The following is an 18115-nucleotide window of genomic DNA, read 5'->3' as shown; positions in this document are numbered from 1 at the left end:
CTGTGAATTCGAGCGTTAGTTGAGCGCAGAAATACACGGGGAATTTGAGCGTTAGTTCAGTGCAGTAAATCCCTGTGAATTCGAGCGTTAGTTGAGCGCAGAAATACAAAGTGAATTCGAGCGTTTTGCGCTGAAATTCAACTGTGAATTCGACCGTTAGTTGAGCGCAGAAATACACAGGGATTTCGAGCGTTAGTTCAGTGCAGTAAAAACCTGTGAATTCGAGCGTTAGTTGAGCGCAGAAATACAAAGTGAATTCGAGCATTAGTTTTGCGCTGAAATTCAACTGTGAATTCGAGCGTTAGTTGAGCGCAGAAATACACAGGGATTTCGAGCGTTAGTTCAGTGCAGAAAATCGCTGTGAATTCGAGCATTAGTTTAGCGCAGAAATACAAAGTGAATTCGAGCGTTAGTTGAGCGCTGAAATACACAGGGAGTTCGAGCGTCAGTTTAGTGCAGGAAATCGCTGTGAATTCGAGCATTAGTTTAGCGCATAAATACAAAGGGAATTCGAGCGTTAGTTTTGCCCTGAAATTCAACTGTGAATTCGAGCGGTTTTGTTTTGTTTTTGTTTTTTTTTAGCGCTGAAATACACAGGGAATTGGAACATTACTTTTGAGCTGATATTCAGATGGAAGGTATACTACTGCTAACTTTTTTTAGAACAATGTTCAAAATACCAGTAACTATGAGAGATTTACACATCCATCATCCCTAAATGATCGTCAAGGTATATTCGATGAATTATTGATACAAATCAATTGTTTTGCAACATGTTATCATGAATTCAATGATACTATGTTCACTTAGGGCCTACATCTAATTCATCGTTTTGGTCCTCAAATTGTCATCTATTACTACATTATTGTTAATTATGATACATTTTTCATGTGGTAATCCCCTTTACAGTAAGACTCTTCCACCAAATCGATGATAATTATGTGTGGTTGTATGTGTATGTGTGTTATAAAAGCATATACTGTACCATGTGTTTGTATTGCGGAGGACCGACCGAGGGCAATCAACCCTCTGGTCTGTGTATGTCAGCAGCGGAGAATAAGAGAGAGAGAGAGAGAGAGAGAGAGACTGTGAGTCGTGCGGGGTGCGAGAGGGAGTCGTAAACTTGCCAATTTAATGTCCACCACTGGTGTCGGCTGGTGGTCACATAAAGCAACGTGTTTCTCCTAAAGACATTTTCTCACTCCTCAAAATCAGTCCTCCAGAACAAAGGGGTGTATCCATTATTAAGACCAATAGTGTTGGGTGTACAGTTTGCCTGCCCCAATATGTTTATGATTTTATAAAATAATTTTAAGTGTAATCATATAGGCAAGTTTATTCAAGAACCAAAACCGGGGAGAACAAAACTGGAATGCACAAGCCCAAAAGTCTTCAGACCAGATCAAGAAGAGTGAAGATATCCAGATCTTATGAGGAGTTTATGCAGCAGTATGCATGGCAAACAAACAGTTACAATTTGTAGTAAGAAAAAAGCAGTGGTACGAAGGACTTCAATTTTGTTAATCTGCGCAATGAGAAATCTCTCTTATTAACTCGGAGGAGTAACAGGGGGAGGTCGGGAGAGTATCTTTCACATGACAGAGTAAAGAGAAACGCAAACAAAAGTTGTAAGTCAACCAGTCTCTGCCAAATCAGTGGCGAGAAATGGAGAAAAAAAAAGAGAATATAATAATGACTTTGAAGTAATTGACAACATATCAATAATGACATTTTAGATATGTTGCTAAACGATTTATTTTCATCGATTCTTTTAAAACCAATTCCTAATCACTTTAAATGAAGACGAGTTGCCAAAATTCTTCATTTCGGTTTTTTGTAACTATCGTTATATACTATGTCAAGATAACATCTGAAATTCCATAGGAATATCTGCGCTAAACTAATGCTCGAATTCAGTGTATTTCTGCGCTCAACTAACGCTCGAATTCATTGTTGAATTTCAGCGCAAAACTAATGCTCGAATTCCTTGTGTATTTCTGCGCTCAACTAACGCTCGAATTCACAGTTGGATTTCAGCGAAAAACTAATGCTCGATTTCCCTGTGTATTTCTGCGCTCAACTAACGCTCGAATTCACAGTTGAATTTCAGCTCAAAACTAATGCTCGAATTCCCTGTGTATTTCTGCGCTCAACTAACGCTCGAATTTACAGCTGAATTTCAGCGCAAAACTAATGCTCGAATTCCCTGTGTATTTCTGCGCTCAACTAACGCTCGAATTCACAGTTGAATTTCAGCGCAAAACTAATGCTCGAATTCCTTGCGTATTTCTGCTCTCAACTAACGCTCGAATTCACAGATGAATTTCAGTGCAAAACTAATGCTCGAATTCCGTGTGTATTTCTGCGCTCAACTAACGCTCAAATTCCCGTTGGTTTTCTGCACTGAACCAAAGCTCGAATTCCCTGTGTATTTCTGCCCTCCACAAACGCTAGAATTTACGGTTGAATTTCAGCGCAAAACTAACGCTCGAAATCAAATTATTTCTTTGTGAAAGATATGTGCTGAAATTCCATGTAAATTATTGATATCACAAATTGGAATTAGTGATATCACAAAATGTATTTCTTGATATCAAGAATGTGAATTCGTGATATCTCGAATTGAATTCGTGATGTCACGAATTGAATTTGTGATATCACTAATTCGATTTTGTGATATAAAAAATTGGTTTTACGTGATAAACCAATGGGTATTTGTGATATCAAAAATTGAATTTGTGATATCAGAAATTCGAATTTTTGATATCACGAAAGGGAATTCGTGATATCAGAAAATCTTTTTAAAAAGTAATATGGCTTGCCATACGCACGCGAGCGTATCGCTTTGCCATAGTTATGCACGGCGAGCTGCTAGCCTTGTATACAAACGCTTGTGATAATTTTTTTCAGAGTAAAAACATAGGAATACAATCGCGTATTCGGAGATAAAACACGCGAACGTTCGTAAATTTGCACTGGCTTTTTCTCGAAGACTCGGGTAAGCTGTACCCGATACTTCGTAAATAATAGGGGTCTAATTCTCAAATATGCTCCACCCGACCCTTCGTATATTATACAAATATCGACTGCTGCAGAGGGAGATGGTAAAACTATTTGCACCGAGGCAATTTCTCAACAGTGCTATTAGTCAAGGCGCTAATTCCTGTAAGGGGCTTAATCAAGGAGTTCGTTCAACCCACCCCGCAGAAAAGGTTTGACCAGACAGGGTGGTAGATGGGACCTCCATGAACATCCCCAGGTAGTATGTGATTCCAAATTGTGGTGTCAGTAGAATTTTACAGGCCTCTTTTCATCATTTTGTTGGAACAAACGTAATAGAGTCTGCGCACACCAAGACTATTACACGCACCACTAGCACTGTTACAGGCGCCAGTGCCAGTGCTTCGTGTAGTAGTCTTAGCGCACACATACTTTTTCTTCGACAAACAAGGGGTTGTGCCTGCAAACTAACTTTTCACGCCAAGCTGTGGTCAGTGTAATGTAGTTTCTAGCCGTTCTTATTTCGTCTTTATTTCTCTGAGTTGAAGCTAGCCGAGTGAGAGCGCATACCCAGTGATTGTGATGCCCGAATCGCAATCACTGGGAATGTGCACTCACTCGGCTTAGCGCAATACAGCGGGCTCTCCACAATACACAAGCTGCAACTCAGAGAAATAAAGACGAAATAAAATCGGCTAGAAATTAAGACTAGGGTCGGTGACGCTTATCGCTATTGGGGCACTGAAAATGACTAAATTATCACAGTTTTTGCCTTTATTTCATAAAGAATTCATCAAAACTGCATAGAACTGTATTCATCAAAACTGCATAGAACTGTATATGTACATGTTGCTAGAGATGTCAGCAATACATTGGGATTCATTGTAAGGTATAATATTGTGCATGGTTACCATGGCAATCGGATGCCTACAGGTGATTGGTAACTCCCAAAATGCCTCCTACTGCTGCAAACTTTGATTTTTTTTTATTTTTTAGATATAATTAAAAAAAAGTTTTGTTTATTGATTATCGTAAAAGAAGTATTTTCCTGTTGCCATGGCAACCAGTATTATCCAATCAGGATTCAGCTGTCAATAACTCAAAAACTAAGGCCCATAATTTCAAAAAGCTCAATAAGCATTTCCTTCCTTCTGCATAATTGTACCACATATCATTTATGTGATGAAGCATTCTCAAGTTACAGCAAAATTTGTAAACAAAGGGATAATAAACGGCCTCTGAAAGAAAGATATCATTTTTTTTTTAATAGTAAAATGCATGAAAAAGTTGCATACGTCGTACTTTCAACACAAATTTGTATAGGCAAATGTAGTTTTTAGTAATGTATGGACACAAATTTCCCTTAAAAATATAGGTGAATACAGAGAGCAAATTGATTATATTCTAAGGTTAGCTCTTTTGAGTATTTACAGAGTGCTGGTTATTCAAAACAATTCTGGAAAAGAGCAGAGGAAAGCATTTGATTGTTCACGTTCTTAAAGGAAGTTTATCCAAGAATGCAGAAAAATTCCTTTTTAAAGAAGGAATATACACGTGTACTGGATTATCCATCAAAGAATCAAGCATAATTTTTGTGTTCGTTAGCTATTGTAAAAAAAAAAGAATAAAATGAAAAATCATGATATGTAATTTTTTTATCAAACGTGCAGTAATGAATTAATGTTAAGGAGAGAATTACGGGGGAAAAAATCTTGAGCGTCTTTTCCCTCTTATCCAGGCTAATTTTACAGTGTTAAGGTAGGTACTTTAATATCCGATCTACAATGGGTTATGTGCACGAAAGACAAAAAACCCAAACAAACAAACACACAAACAAACAACCTGTTTAAATTCCAGATTTTTTTTTTTTTTTTGGGGGGGGGGGGGTACCAATAACCTGTAGGCATCCGGTTACCATGGTAACCATGCACAATATTATACCTTACAATGTATCCCATTGTATTGCTGACATCTCTCGCAACAGGCACATGTCCAGTTATAGGCGTGTTGATGAATTCTTGGTGAAATACATGCAAAAGCTGTGATAATTTTGTCATTTTCAGTGCCCCAGTAGCGACAAGCGTCACCGACCCTAGTCTTGATTTCTAGTCGTTTTTATTTCGTCTTTATTTCTCTGAGTTGAAGCTTGTGAATTCTGCAAAAGCCCCTGTATTGCGCTAATCCGAGTGAGGGTGTATACAAAGTGATTGCGACAAAAACAGTTCGGGCGTCGCAATCACTGGTTATGAGCACTCACTCGGCTTCAAGTCGGAAAAATGAAGACGAAATAAAAACGTCTAGAAACTACACTACACCGACCCTAGTTTGGTATGAAAAGTTACTTTGCAGGCAAAAACCCTTGTTTGTCGCAAAAAGAGTCTGTATGGGCTAAGACTACTACACGCACCACTGGTATTGGCGCATGTAGCAGCTCTAGTGGTACGTGTAGTAGTCTTAGCGTGCACAGACTTCTTCTCGAAGAATAAGGTCTTGTCGCAACTGAAGTGGCCTGTAAAATTTTATTGATACCACAATTTGGAATCACATACTACCTAGGGGTGTTTTAGAGGGCCCAGCCGACCACCACATGCAGTCAAACCTTTTCTGCGGGGTGGGTTGAACGAAGTCATTTTTCATGGTCCCTGCGCCTGGACTAGGCACCTATATGTCCTGAGACGAAGTCGAGGGACATGGCACTGTTGAGAAATCACCGAGGTCAAATAGTTTTACCATGGCCCGAAAGAAAGCAGTCGATATTTGTTTTATATCCCTCTCGAGCATTTTACTAGAGTGATGATGGTTCCCTTTTGGAAAAATGTGCAGGTTTCCTGACGTTAAATCTAACGTTAGGCCGTAGCAGTGCAGCAGCAGTGCGTGCAGCGCGTAGCGAACGACACAGTTGGTTCCTACACACGAACTACACTACAGCGTGCAAAACTCCGAAAGATCGAGGAGGTCCAGGACTACGTTAGAAGTAGGTCTAAAGCGGCTTGGTTACCCACATCAGCTTCAAAATCGCTTTTAGTTTATTCCTAATTCGTACCTGATCTGATATGGTGTCCTTCTGCTGCAATCATTCCTCCGTTACTTGAAGCGCAGTCACTTTGTCAATAATGAGCTGCATTGATCACACTAATGAATACACACACACACACACACACACGCCATCGCACCACAGATTTCTGTAATGCCGTCGCGCAATTCCAAAGCGCTGCATGCTAGCGCTAGCTACAAGCCACGCACAGGACTGTCGCTCAAAAGTATCGCTACTACGCGCACTGCGTACATTCTTAAGTGAGAAATGTCGATATCGATCACACGATCACGATTGGGTGAAGATCGTGTATTCCAAAGAGTACTATATCCCGCTGGCTAGTAACGAATTGCACCGCATCCAGCTGCTCGTAGCTAGCTAGTAAAACTACACCATGTTCGTGCTCTGTACAATCCTATGGCAAGAAGCTTTACATGAGGGATATAATAGGGTATATCTACGAAAGGTCGTGTGTCACGACCACCCGACCCGAACGCGATCACCCGATGAAACGAAGTAAGCCTTGTCGGGGGTCTAGGAACACTACCCCCTGGAAAACCACCCTCCGGATAACTAGCACCAGGATAATTACCCCCAGGAAAATTAACCCCTAGGGCAACTACCCCCCCCCCCGGACAACTACCCTCCAAGGGCAATTACCCTCCAGGGTAATTACCCTCTAGGACAACTATCCCCCGGACAACTACCCTCCTAGGGCAATCACCCCCCCCCCCCCGGGCAATTCCCCCTTAAGGAAATCTACCCCCTGGATAACTACCCCTCGGATAACTACCCCTGGATAACTACCCCCGCGGATAACTACCCCCTGGATAACTACCCCCCCCCCCCCCCCCCGAGGACTACCCCTTGGGTAAGTACCCCCCGGAGAACTACCCTCTGGATAACTACCCATCGGAGAACTACCCCCTGGATAACTACCCCCTGGGTAACTACCCCCTGGGTAACTACCCCCCCCCCGGATAACTACCCCCCGTATAAGTACCCCCCGGATAATTACCCCCCGGATAATTACCCTCCGGATAACTACCCCCCAGATAATTACTACCAGGATAATTATTCCCAGGTTAACTACCCCCTCCTCCGATAACTAGACCCCAGATAACTTCCACCCGAGAACTATCCCCTCCGATAACTTCCCAGCCATGGTATGTCGGAGTGGTATATCGACCACCAAATAGTACAGCACAGTTTTTCGATGAGCTAGAATCACGCATAGAAACAGTGTTAGATACTTCCAGAAATGTTGTAATACTTGGTGATTTTAACGTCAACATGTTGAGTCAAAACCAAATGTCAGACAAGATTCATAATCTATGTACTTACCTTCAGTTGCAACAGATTGTTGAAAAGCCCACGAGAATTACTGATCGTAGTCGTACATGCATTGACCTTATTCTTGTACCAAATGGGAAGAGCAATGTAAACTCAGGAGTAATTTCAATGGGGCTGAGTGATCATTCGTTTATATATGTAAATTTGAAAATAAAAGTACCTCATGATATTTCTCAGAGTCGCATATTTCGTTCGTTTAAAAAGTTTGACAGAGAACAATTTCGTTCCGACGGCAATGACCTGTCGTGGTCCACATATTATCAGCAACGTGACGTAAATCAATTATGGAAAATTTTTAAAGAATCTTTTTTGAAGTTATGTGACAAGCATGCCCCCAAGGTATCAATGAGAAAACGGAATAAAAATTCGCCTTGGATAAATAACACGTATGTTGAATTGTCTAGAGAAAGAGACTTTCTGAAAAGAAAATTTGATGACACTGGTAATACAATGTATTGGGAAAAATATAAGAGGGTCCGTAATTCACTTAATAATATGAATGAGAAGTTAAAGCGGCAATATTATTTTGATGAATTTCACTCTTGCAGCCACGATTCTAGAAAGTCATGGAAAGCGTTGCAGTCATTCACGACTAGTTCAAAGACTAGACAGGTTGACCTGAATGTCAATGGTACCAAATTATCGAATGCAGGTGACGTTGCCAATGCTTTTAATGAGCACTTCACTACAGTCAATGAGATACCGAAGTCAAATACAGACTCTAATAACCCCCCTAAGTTCACTGACAGTAAGTTTATGTTTGTTCAAATAACAGAGGCAGAAGTGGCCAAAGCCCTAGATAATATGTCTATTCACAAGGCACCTGGATTAGACGACATTCACCCTCGGCTGTTAAAAGAGGGCATCCCATTTGTCACACAGCCTCTTACTCATTTGTTTAATGCATCCATTGAAACAGGTATTATACCCGGTGAGTGGAAGCAGACGAGAGTCACACCAGTACATAAATCAGGTGAAAAGACAAAACCAGAAAATTACCGACCTATATCTGTGGTGTCAGTGATAATGAAAACATTGGAAAAATTAGTTCATGGTCAATTATATCGCTATTTGAATGATTTTGATTTGTTAAGCGATTGTCAATCGGGATTTCGTCCACTGCATTCAACAAGTACAGTTCTGCTTGATTTGAATGAATATATGTTAAGGTGTATTGATCAAAGTTATGCTATTGGGGCGATATTTCTGGATTTAAAACGTGCTTTTGATACAGTGAATCATACTATATTGTTTGAAAAATTGAGTAGGTATGGTATTGTTGGTGAAGAATTAGAGTGGTGTGTAGATTATTTCCGAAATAGAGAACAATGTGTTTGTATTAATGGGGCCCAGTCTGTGTTTAGGAAAGTTTCTATCGGGATACCTCAAGGCTCCCTGTTAGATCCATTATTTTTCACGCTATTTGTAAATGACATTTGTACAGTTGATTTAGGAAATGATTCAAAAATGTGTTTGTATGCCGATGATACTGCAGTGTTTGTTCGTTCGAAAAATGTACAGGAATTAAGTCAACTTTTGCAAGATAAAATGAATTTAATCGGTCAATGGTTGGAGATGAATTGTCTTGTTATGAATATAAAAAAAAACGAAAGTTATGTTAATTGGATCGAAAGGGAGGATAAAGAAGAATAAGTTGCATATTGTGTATAAAGGTTGTAGTATTGAACATGTTGATTCATTTAAATATTTAGGTGTGATTATTGATAGTAATCTCAGGTGGGATATGGATATCAATGCAGTATTTTGTAAGATTTCTCGGACAATTGGATATATTCGTAGAATTAAGCATTATTTGCCCGAAAGTATAATGCATTTGTTATATAATAGTGTGATATTGTCACAAATAGATTATTGTATTGTTGTTTGGGGTAGAAGTGCACATTGTCATCTGGATAAACTCCAAAAACTACAAAATCGGTATGCAAGAATTATTCTGAAAGCCAGTATTCTAACGCCACATAAGCAAATGCTCTCCAAATTACAATGGCAATCGATACATCAACGACTTCAGTATCAGACTTGCATATATTTGTATAAGATAATCAATGGGATGAGCCCACGTTATCTCAGACAATTAGTTGCTGTAAGACACACACCATTTCATACACGATATGCCGTTAATTGTCCCTTATTCATAAATGCCCCCAAAACAGATTATTTTAAGAACTCTTTTCATTATCAAGCTTCAAATATGTGGAATAATTTGCCAAATTTTATTCGAAATGCGCAGTCATTGTCTGTTTTCAAAAGATTATGCAGGGTACTTAGCATGATTGATAGGTTATGAAAGCATGCATATGGAATATGTATAAGAGAGATTTCGTGTGTTTATGTTATTTTGTGTTATAACTAAGTTCATTATTTTTTTTGTATGAAGAAATGATAATGAAGTCCGAAATTTGATGACATTGTATGATAACAATAGGGGGGGGGGTAGGTGAAGTGGCAATACTTTTCCGATTGCCCTATCAAGCTGTTATTAAGCTGTAATTGTATTAATGTTTGGGTTTGTTTGTATATTTGTTTTGGTGTAGTGGTTCATTTGTAGTTTAAGTTATTTCATTGTTTGTACTTTACTTTGATGATCATGACATTTTTATCTGTACATAATGTGAGCAGGGCCCCTTGGTAGAACAGTTAACCAACTGAAAGGGCTACCCTGCTAAAAGAATATTGAAATAAATAAATAAATAATAAATGATTACCCCGGATAAGTAGGCCTACAACTCCCCCTCCACTATGTTAAACTATCAAAAGGAAAATTACCCCCAGGACAGTGCACCACGTCAATTACCCCCTGGATAACTACCTCCCCGGTCATTGCCCCCCCCCCCAACTCTTACTTTTAATAAAAAGAATATTATTACTACAGGAAACGAAGTTCTTTGTATCATTTGCCAGGAATCACGGAGATGCCATACTGACACTTCATCTTATGAAAACAACATCTTAAGGATTTACGATTTGTATCGTTTTTATCGATTTATGTACAAGCTTAATTTCTCCCTTCCGTATTTTGACTCTATGTTCATCAAAAACGAAACTGTCCCTGCATGTCCTACCCGGTAATCCAGTAAATGTCAATGCCTTTAACCAAAACTATTTTCGCTAAATCGGTATTTTCTTTTACTGTTCCGAAATTTCGGATTTCTCTTGATAGTATAGTATAAAAGAAGTTTTAAGTTTGAATGCATTTACCATTGAACTAAAGACATTTTGAAGAAATGTTACACTTCACATTTTGCAATATTTTTTTTTGAACCACAATCGTCTATCGTTTACCACAACTCCATGTTTATGAACACTTCTTTAATTTGAGGAGCTTATATCTCATGCCTCACGTGCCCTGGTTTTGACCCATCATCTTCCTCTTCCCTCTCGCTTTTCTTTGTCCATGTACCGTGAAGGTAGTCTACTCCTGTCATTTATTACTCACCTTTCCTCTTTCTCTCATTACAAGGGATTTATCTCGTGTGTGTTCATGTGCAGTGCACTCCAGTTATGACGAAATGCTCAGGACCGGCAGTCGTTGTTGTTGTTTTTTTAATTCGTTTTAACGAAATTTCGTTATAACCGAACAAATATAATATGCAATGTATAACGAAAAGAAGGAAACCACGCATAAAAACAATCTGTTTGTTGAATCCTCATCATACGCTGGAAAGCTATGTGAAATGGGAGAGTACCTTTTTAATTTCGTTTAAATATTACATTTTTAAAAGAGCATAGAGTTGTTTGTGTTGTCACACATGTGTAGAAAATGACGGTGTAGGATTTGGTTACAGTTCGCCATTCCGAAGGTTCTTTTCTTACTTAAGTACGTTACTCCGAAGGCTCCTTATTCCGAAGTTTCGCCATTCCCGGGATTCCGATGGTTTGTTTATCTGAAGGTTCGCATTTCCGAAGAATCATTATTCCGAAAGTTCAAAATTTAGATTGAAATAATATATTGTTCATTTTCCGAAGGTTCGTTGGTCTGAAAATGAAATGAGGTTCGTCATTCTGAAGGTTAATTATAAATATAAAAAAAATGAAAAAGGTTCACTATTCAGAAAGTCCGTTGTTCGTCCGAAAAAATGAAAAAGGTTCACTATTCAGAAAGTCTGTTTTTCATCCCAAAATGAAATAAGGTTTGTTATTCCGAAGAAAGTTTGTTAATGAAAAAAAAAATGAGAAAGGTTAGTTATTTCGAAGATTTATTTATCTTAAGACGATTATAAAGGATTGCAATTCTTAAGTTTTGTTAGCGTACTCACCTTTTTCCACCATAGATTAACGATTCTTTTTGTAATGTTCCGATTAACGAACGTTTTGAATTCCTATCATTTTCGGACTAACGAACCGTATAAGAATAAGAATAAGAACCATATTTTATTATCGGATTAACGAAGCTTTGGAAAAACACCAAAATGTGCTTAATATTTCATTTCCGAACTATTACAGACATTTAGTTGTATCAGAATCTGTGTGTTTTGTATTAAAGGACTTCGGAACAATGAAACAATCCTTATCTGAATTCAGATTATTGTATTACAATAACGCAAGTTCCCCTCGGAAATTGTGCGTGATACATGGAGTGAACATACAATGATGTGAAGCGTTCGCTCATGCATGCAGAGATGCTATAAAAATGCTTGTTCCGCTCTGCATTTTCGAATGTAACGGAGCACATTTTTTTTTTGTTCTTCTTTGTCAGTGGCGCTCAGAAAGACTTCGTGATAATGATAATTTTGTTATAACCGTCTTCGTTATAAGCGAATTTTCTACCATAGACTTTAATGGCGATAATTTTGGGACCAGAAGTTTTGCTTCATTATAACGAAATTTCGTTATAACCGTCTTCGTTATAAGCGAATTTTCTACCATAGACTTTAATGGCGATAATTTTGGGACCAGAAGTTTTGCTTCCTTATAACGAAATTTCGTTATAACCGTGTTCGTTGTAACGGGAGTACACTGTAACTTTATTTGTGTATTTCGTCACTGTCTTAATTTGCTTTCTTTGCACTGTTTCATCAATTTTGTAACTGCTTTACTATTATACCGTTAACACTCATTTCAGAATTGCCCTACTGCATCATTGGGCATTTACGACTAGTATATCAAGGATGCGGGAAGAGATTGTCATATCCTTGGTATGATCACCGCAGAGCATTACCTCCCTTGACAATTACTCCTTATTGAAATTAGGCTCCAAACAATTGTGGTAATGTGAATGTTTTTCACAAATCTTAACAAGACAATTTCATGAATGGTTGATTGATTTTGCCATCCAGGAGTATAAGTAACAGAATGACAAATTTGTTTTATCTCTCATTAAAGAGAAATGTTGATTATATCTTGGGGAAGATATAATTGTGAGTTGTATTCATGTTAATGGAAGCATAGTGTGCTCTTCATTTCTACACCTGTATCAGTTGACTATTGAATTTGTGTGATAATATGAAATGCATGAATATTCATCATCCTCATGAATATGCATGACTCCCAGGGTAGTTATTCAAGTGTGCACGTAAATGTTCATACATCACAAAAACTAAGTTCTTTTGTTGTGTGTACGTAAGTTTGTATAATTATTGTTTTGTAAACAATGATTCATCTGTATATAATACCCAGTAGTTGATTTATATTACAGAGTTTATATGAAGCAGTGGAGTTTTAGAGTACAATGCAAAGAAGTTTAATTGTACAAGATGAACTGTTCACTCTGTGGAATAATATGGAACACTGGAGAGCTCCAGTAGTAGCCAAGTACTGAGAGGTGGAACCTCCCAGGAGCTCAGGAGAGCTAAGTAAGTTTTGTAAATACATTGGTATTTCTTTTATTACTTCCACTACATGTGTGACTTGTATAAGAAATTAAGCACAGACACATCCTGTGTGTATGGTAGGTGTCCAACCGACCGACCGGGTCCATAACGACCGACCGCGCATTATAATGGCATTGCGCGTACAGACAGAAAATGTACGCATGGGACTACGCGCAACGGTGTTCGATTCTTCACTGGGCTACGCTACCGAGTAAAATGTGGCGAAAACAAATAAGTATTCCCTCTAAATTACCGAACTTTAGCAAAATCGAATAAGATTTATCGTGTAACTACATATAACTAGGCCTACCTTTGCTGACTCGTTGTTAGATGTAGAGTATCCTTCCGTAATAAATTTGACGATTTTGACCGCAAAATTGTCACCGCCGCTTGTACGATCGTGCACACACGTTACACATACACATGACAAACATTTTGTCGCCCGCTACGACCGTACGAGTTGATGCAGAAACGAGAAATGAATGTGAAAAAAAAAAACCGACTCATCTAATTTATTTCAATTACGATGAAAAGTTTCCTAATGAAAATCAAGTCAAATTCATCAAACAGTTCTTCAAAAGTAATATCGAAGGATTCAAAATATATTCAAATATTATTGGGGAAAAAATGACGGCTAGAAAAAAACGCATGTAAGTGCCCTTTATACATATTGTCAGGGTGGTCGGTAGAAATGAGCAGGGCAACTGAGTGCGGAAAAAATGACACCCCACGCGTTCGAAGCCGCCATCTAAAAGCGCGTACCTCAGATCGCATTTTCAGTGCGCGCTTGTGAATCCGGAGTATTTTCTCCACACGTGAGTAAAATTTCAGGCAAATTGTGAGATTTTTCACGTTTCTATAGATAGAAAAACGTTAGGTGTCCGGTATTATGAACACCCAACCATACTAGCCACATACCCAGAGAAAGGTATCTAGGCATGTAGCAATTTGTTTTTGTTGTTTACAGAGGTTCAGCTCCGTTGTGTGTGTAAGCGTAAAATGTGCATAGTGTATACACAGGCACACACAGGAATGTTGGTTCACTGCACAGCAGCCAGAGAGTGCATTGGCATAAATGTATCAATTTGAAATGTATGATTTTTAGATCTAGGCATTCTTGCAGCATGTGTGTATGAAGCTTGCAATACACTATACACTATATTCATAATCACAGATAGTATGTGAAGCTATGAATGAAAAGTGCAATGACAGCATGGGAAATAATTTGTGGCAATGTTTATGTTGACAAAAGGGGGAAAGACCTATTGCAATGTTTACATTAATATCATAGTACATTGTTGCTACTGAGTGTGTTAGGATATACATATTATGCATAATGGTCATACAACTTGCACATTGTTAGATATACGATTGTCAAAGAATATGTGATATGTGAATAATTTCTCAATAATTATTTTCTGTATAGATCTAGATGAGAAATTAAAGGTAAAAATGTAAACACAAGAAACATGTGCTTGGTAATATTGTACAGATTTTACATATAGGCTTTATATGTAAATTGTTATCTTTTTGTAGATAAAGGACTTGGGTTACTCACTCAGCTGGTTGGAGAACCAGTGCGATGAGGAGACAGTTGGGTGAGTCAGGATGGCTCGATGTATCATATATGTATACAAATGTATAGAAATTACTTTCTTGACAGAATACAATTTGTGCTTTTGTGTTTTGCGTAATGAATATGACAGAATGCAGAAGAATATTAAGGCGTGATATTGTAAAATGTTGTACAGTATTAATCGCATTCAGAAATTAATAATTCAAAGAAAGTAATGTTGATTGTTGATGCATTGAATATCTCACCGAGAAGAAAAGATAAGTTCCATTGTTTTATTGAAATTGTATGTACAAAGAAATCAATACTGTTAGCGTATTGTTACACTGTTTCTTTGCCCTGTTTCTGGTTTCTTTACATCTCACAGGGGTCTTTTAAAGGACCGGAATCTTATCTTCTTTCAAAGGACCGGGATCTTGTCTCTTGTTTAGAAGTCGTCTCTTATAAGGACACAGTCTTAAAAAGGATGCAGTCTTTTAATGGATGTCATCTTTTAACGGACATGGTCTTTTAGTGATAGTGGTCGTCGTGTTAAATGCAGTGCACATCGTCTTTACCAGACGTTATCACAGTTCATCTCTTTTAGTGGTCAACGTGTTTACCACAGTGTTAAGCAGTCCACATCTTTATTGCAGTCTTCGATACAGCCTATATCACAGCGTTTAGCGGTTCACGTGCATGAAAGTCATCAACACAGTCTTTATCGCGGTCTTTAAGTCTTTGTGTTACAAGTTTTGATCTACATTTGGTTATTGTTATGAAATTGTAAATAAATTCAGCTTATTCAGTTATATCTTACATGAGTAAAAGTGTAGTGGTTTTACCGTCCCACGTGAAAGCCGGACTACGACACAATCACCCATCTTGCAATAACTCCCCCCCCCGAAAATTATGTCTCTCATTGTCATTTTCGAACAACGTTTGCTATTTGAATTAAAAAAAAAAAAACACACATTTTTTCATATCGTCTGGTTTTGGTCGAGACCTAACTTCAGGTTTTTAACATCTGTTGGGTGAGATAATTAGAAACCCCTTACGAAATATTAAAGAGCATGTTATTCCAAGAAGGATTCAAGTTTTTGTGGAAAAAAAAATAGTCTTAAAATGGCCAGGATAAAACAGAGCAGCCCTAATGTAAAAAGGATTCTGTCAACTACAACTCTCTAGAGGGTGCAGGACAAAAGACTTCGTTAACAACTAGGGGTGTTTTGTATTTAAAAAAAATACCGTTAAACTCGTAATATTTTACTCTTTCTAATCAGACTAGCCTATATTTGAACTGGATTTCCCCTTAAAGTGTCGAGAACATTTAATTTGAAAACTAGCACAATTCTACTTGTCTGTAAAATAAGCTGTAATTTTACTCAAATGACAGATTAGGGCACCGTTTGATAAAAGTTGCCAGTTATGACATCTTGTTAGTCGCTAATAATTTCAATAAAACCATGGGTTCTGCTTGATTGATAAGCTCGAGTCACTGACTTGTTACCATGGACCTGCTTTGATCGACCTACAACGATTGGTGATTGTGTGGAACTGACAGCTTGTCAGGACTGATAACTTTCATAAAACCGTGCCCGGATCCTATCAGAAACTATGGCTTTATATATCGAAGGGTCCCTCGCTAATGTTAAGGAAATATGAATTGCAGTGAAATCAACTCTCCTTTTCTTATGTTTATAGTCTAATGTGCTATAATGGTAGAACATGACAAGCCAAAAGAGTAAATGATGACATTGTAAGAGAAAGGTGCATTAATGTAGGGCCTACATGAGCTTAGTCTTCTGATATGGTGTTATGAACTTATGGAAAAATTACAACGGGTGTATGGTAACTTTCGGGGGGGGGGGGGAGGGAGGGTTGTCCAGTGGGTAAGTATCAGGAGGGGGCGGGGGGGGGGGTATCTCGGGGTGGTAATCCGGGTGGTAGTTATCCTGGGGGTAGTTATCCGGGGGGTAGTTATCCTGGGGGTAGTCATCCAGGGGGTAGTTACCCAGGGGGTAGTTATTCGGGGGGTAGATGTCCTAGGGGTAATTGCCCTTGGGGGTAGTTGCCCTAGGAGGGTAGATGACCGGGTGGTAGTTGTCCTAGGGGGTAATGGCCCTGGAGGGTGATTGCCCTAGGAGGGTAGTTATCCGGGGGGGGGGGGGTAGTTGCCCTAGGGGGGAATAGACCTGGGGGGTAATTATCCGGGTGGTAGTTATCCGGATGGTAGTTGCCAAGGGGGTAAGTGCCCGGATATGCTTGTCGGCTGCATGCAGCAGACAGGATAATGATGAAAGTGGAATTACTCCTACGATTAATAATGTTGATAGTAATGATAATTACAATAGCAATAGCAATATAGCAATAATGATACCAATAATAACAACGATAACCATACGAAAGATTATGCTTGATCTGATACTATCCTAAGAACAATAATTGCATGTTTGATGAAAAGAACAATAATCACCACTCATTTTGGTAACTATTTTCCTCAAAATAACGCTCACAGATTGAGGCTTTGTGCAAAGAATTATTTGCCAGGACAAAGGACGTGACAAGTGGTCATTCAGGTTATTTTTTTAAAGTAAAAAAAATGGTCTATTTCCAGACTGCCAGAAGTCATATCAATGAAGATGGAATGGTCTAAACTCACAGGCATTTTCACTGTCAAATGTGCATTGTGCATCTGTTATAGGTGACATACCTGAAAAGATTCCGCCATCTCGGTGGCTGCTGAGAGGAATTCACGGGTCAAGAACTCGTCACTCACATTGAAGCGCGAAAGACGCGGTAAACTACAGACCCATCTGGCCATGTCGCTTCCCCTACAGAATACGTCGCTATGAAATTGCTCCATACTCAATGTCAGATCTTCAAGCTTTTTTAAAACGAAACAAACAGAGAAGACAACAAGTATTAAAAAAAAATCATTGTAAAAAGGCAGATTGATGATTCAACATAGAAACGTCAGACAAATTTAATGTAAATACGGAAGCTCTGAACAGGGCCAAAAACATGAACGCACATTTACTAGGACATGAAATAACTACTGCCAAGATTGAGATATTTCTCAAGATAAAAATCGACAATGTATTTTTCTTTCACTCCAAGCTACTAGTGCAGTAAAAATAAAGGCAAAAGTTTGGTGCATTTATTCACGCGAGGATGTTTTCGAGACCGCAAGCAGTTGACGCATGCAACTACTGGTATTATACAGCAAATAACGGGCTACTGGATATAAAGTGCATATCAAAGGTGCTCCTGTTTTAAACGCAGAGAAAAGAGTGTCATCACACAGACACTATACTTGAGCGAGTGAGTCAACTGAACGACTAC

At 38.6% G+C, this 18115-nt stretch overlaps 1 protein-coding gene and 1 long non-coding RNA gene across 2 annotated transcripts in view; one reads left to right on the top strand and one right to left on the bottom strand.

Moving 5' to 3' along the window:
* Positions 1 to 15565, top strand: part of LOC140245845 (uncharacterized) — a 56311-nt gene extending 40746 nt beyond the window's left edge. The window contains exons 2-3 of the long non-coding RNA XR_011902387.1: positions 14755 to 14816; positions 15159 to 15565. This is a non-coding gene — a long non-coding RNA (uncharacterized lncRNA). The remainder of the gene's footprint in view (positions 1 to 14754; positions 14817 to 15158) is intronic.
* LOC140245014 (uncharacterized) overlaps positions 1 to 18115 on the bottom strand; it is a 218922-nt gene that overhangs the window by 69000 nt on the left and 131807 nt on the right. Inside the window, exon 10 of the mRNA XM_072324607.1 lies at positions 17484 to 17657. Within this exon, the coding sequence (XP_072180708.1) occupies positions 17484 to 17657 (174 nt within the window). The remainder of the gene's footprint in view (positions 1 to 17483; positions 17658 to 18115) is intronic.

This window comes from Diadema setosum, chromosome 2, assembly GCF_964275005.1.
Source record: "Diadema setosum chromosome 2, eeDiaSeto1, whole genome shotgun sequence".
NCBI lineage: Eukaryota > Metazoa > Echinodermata > Echinoidea > Diadematoida > Diadematidae > Diadema > Diadema setosum.
The sequence above is the reverse complement of the archived record's forward strand: the minus strand, read 5'-3'. Positions and strand labels throughout refer to the sequence as shown.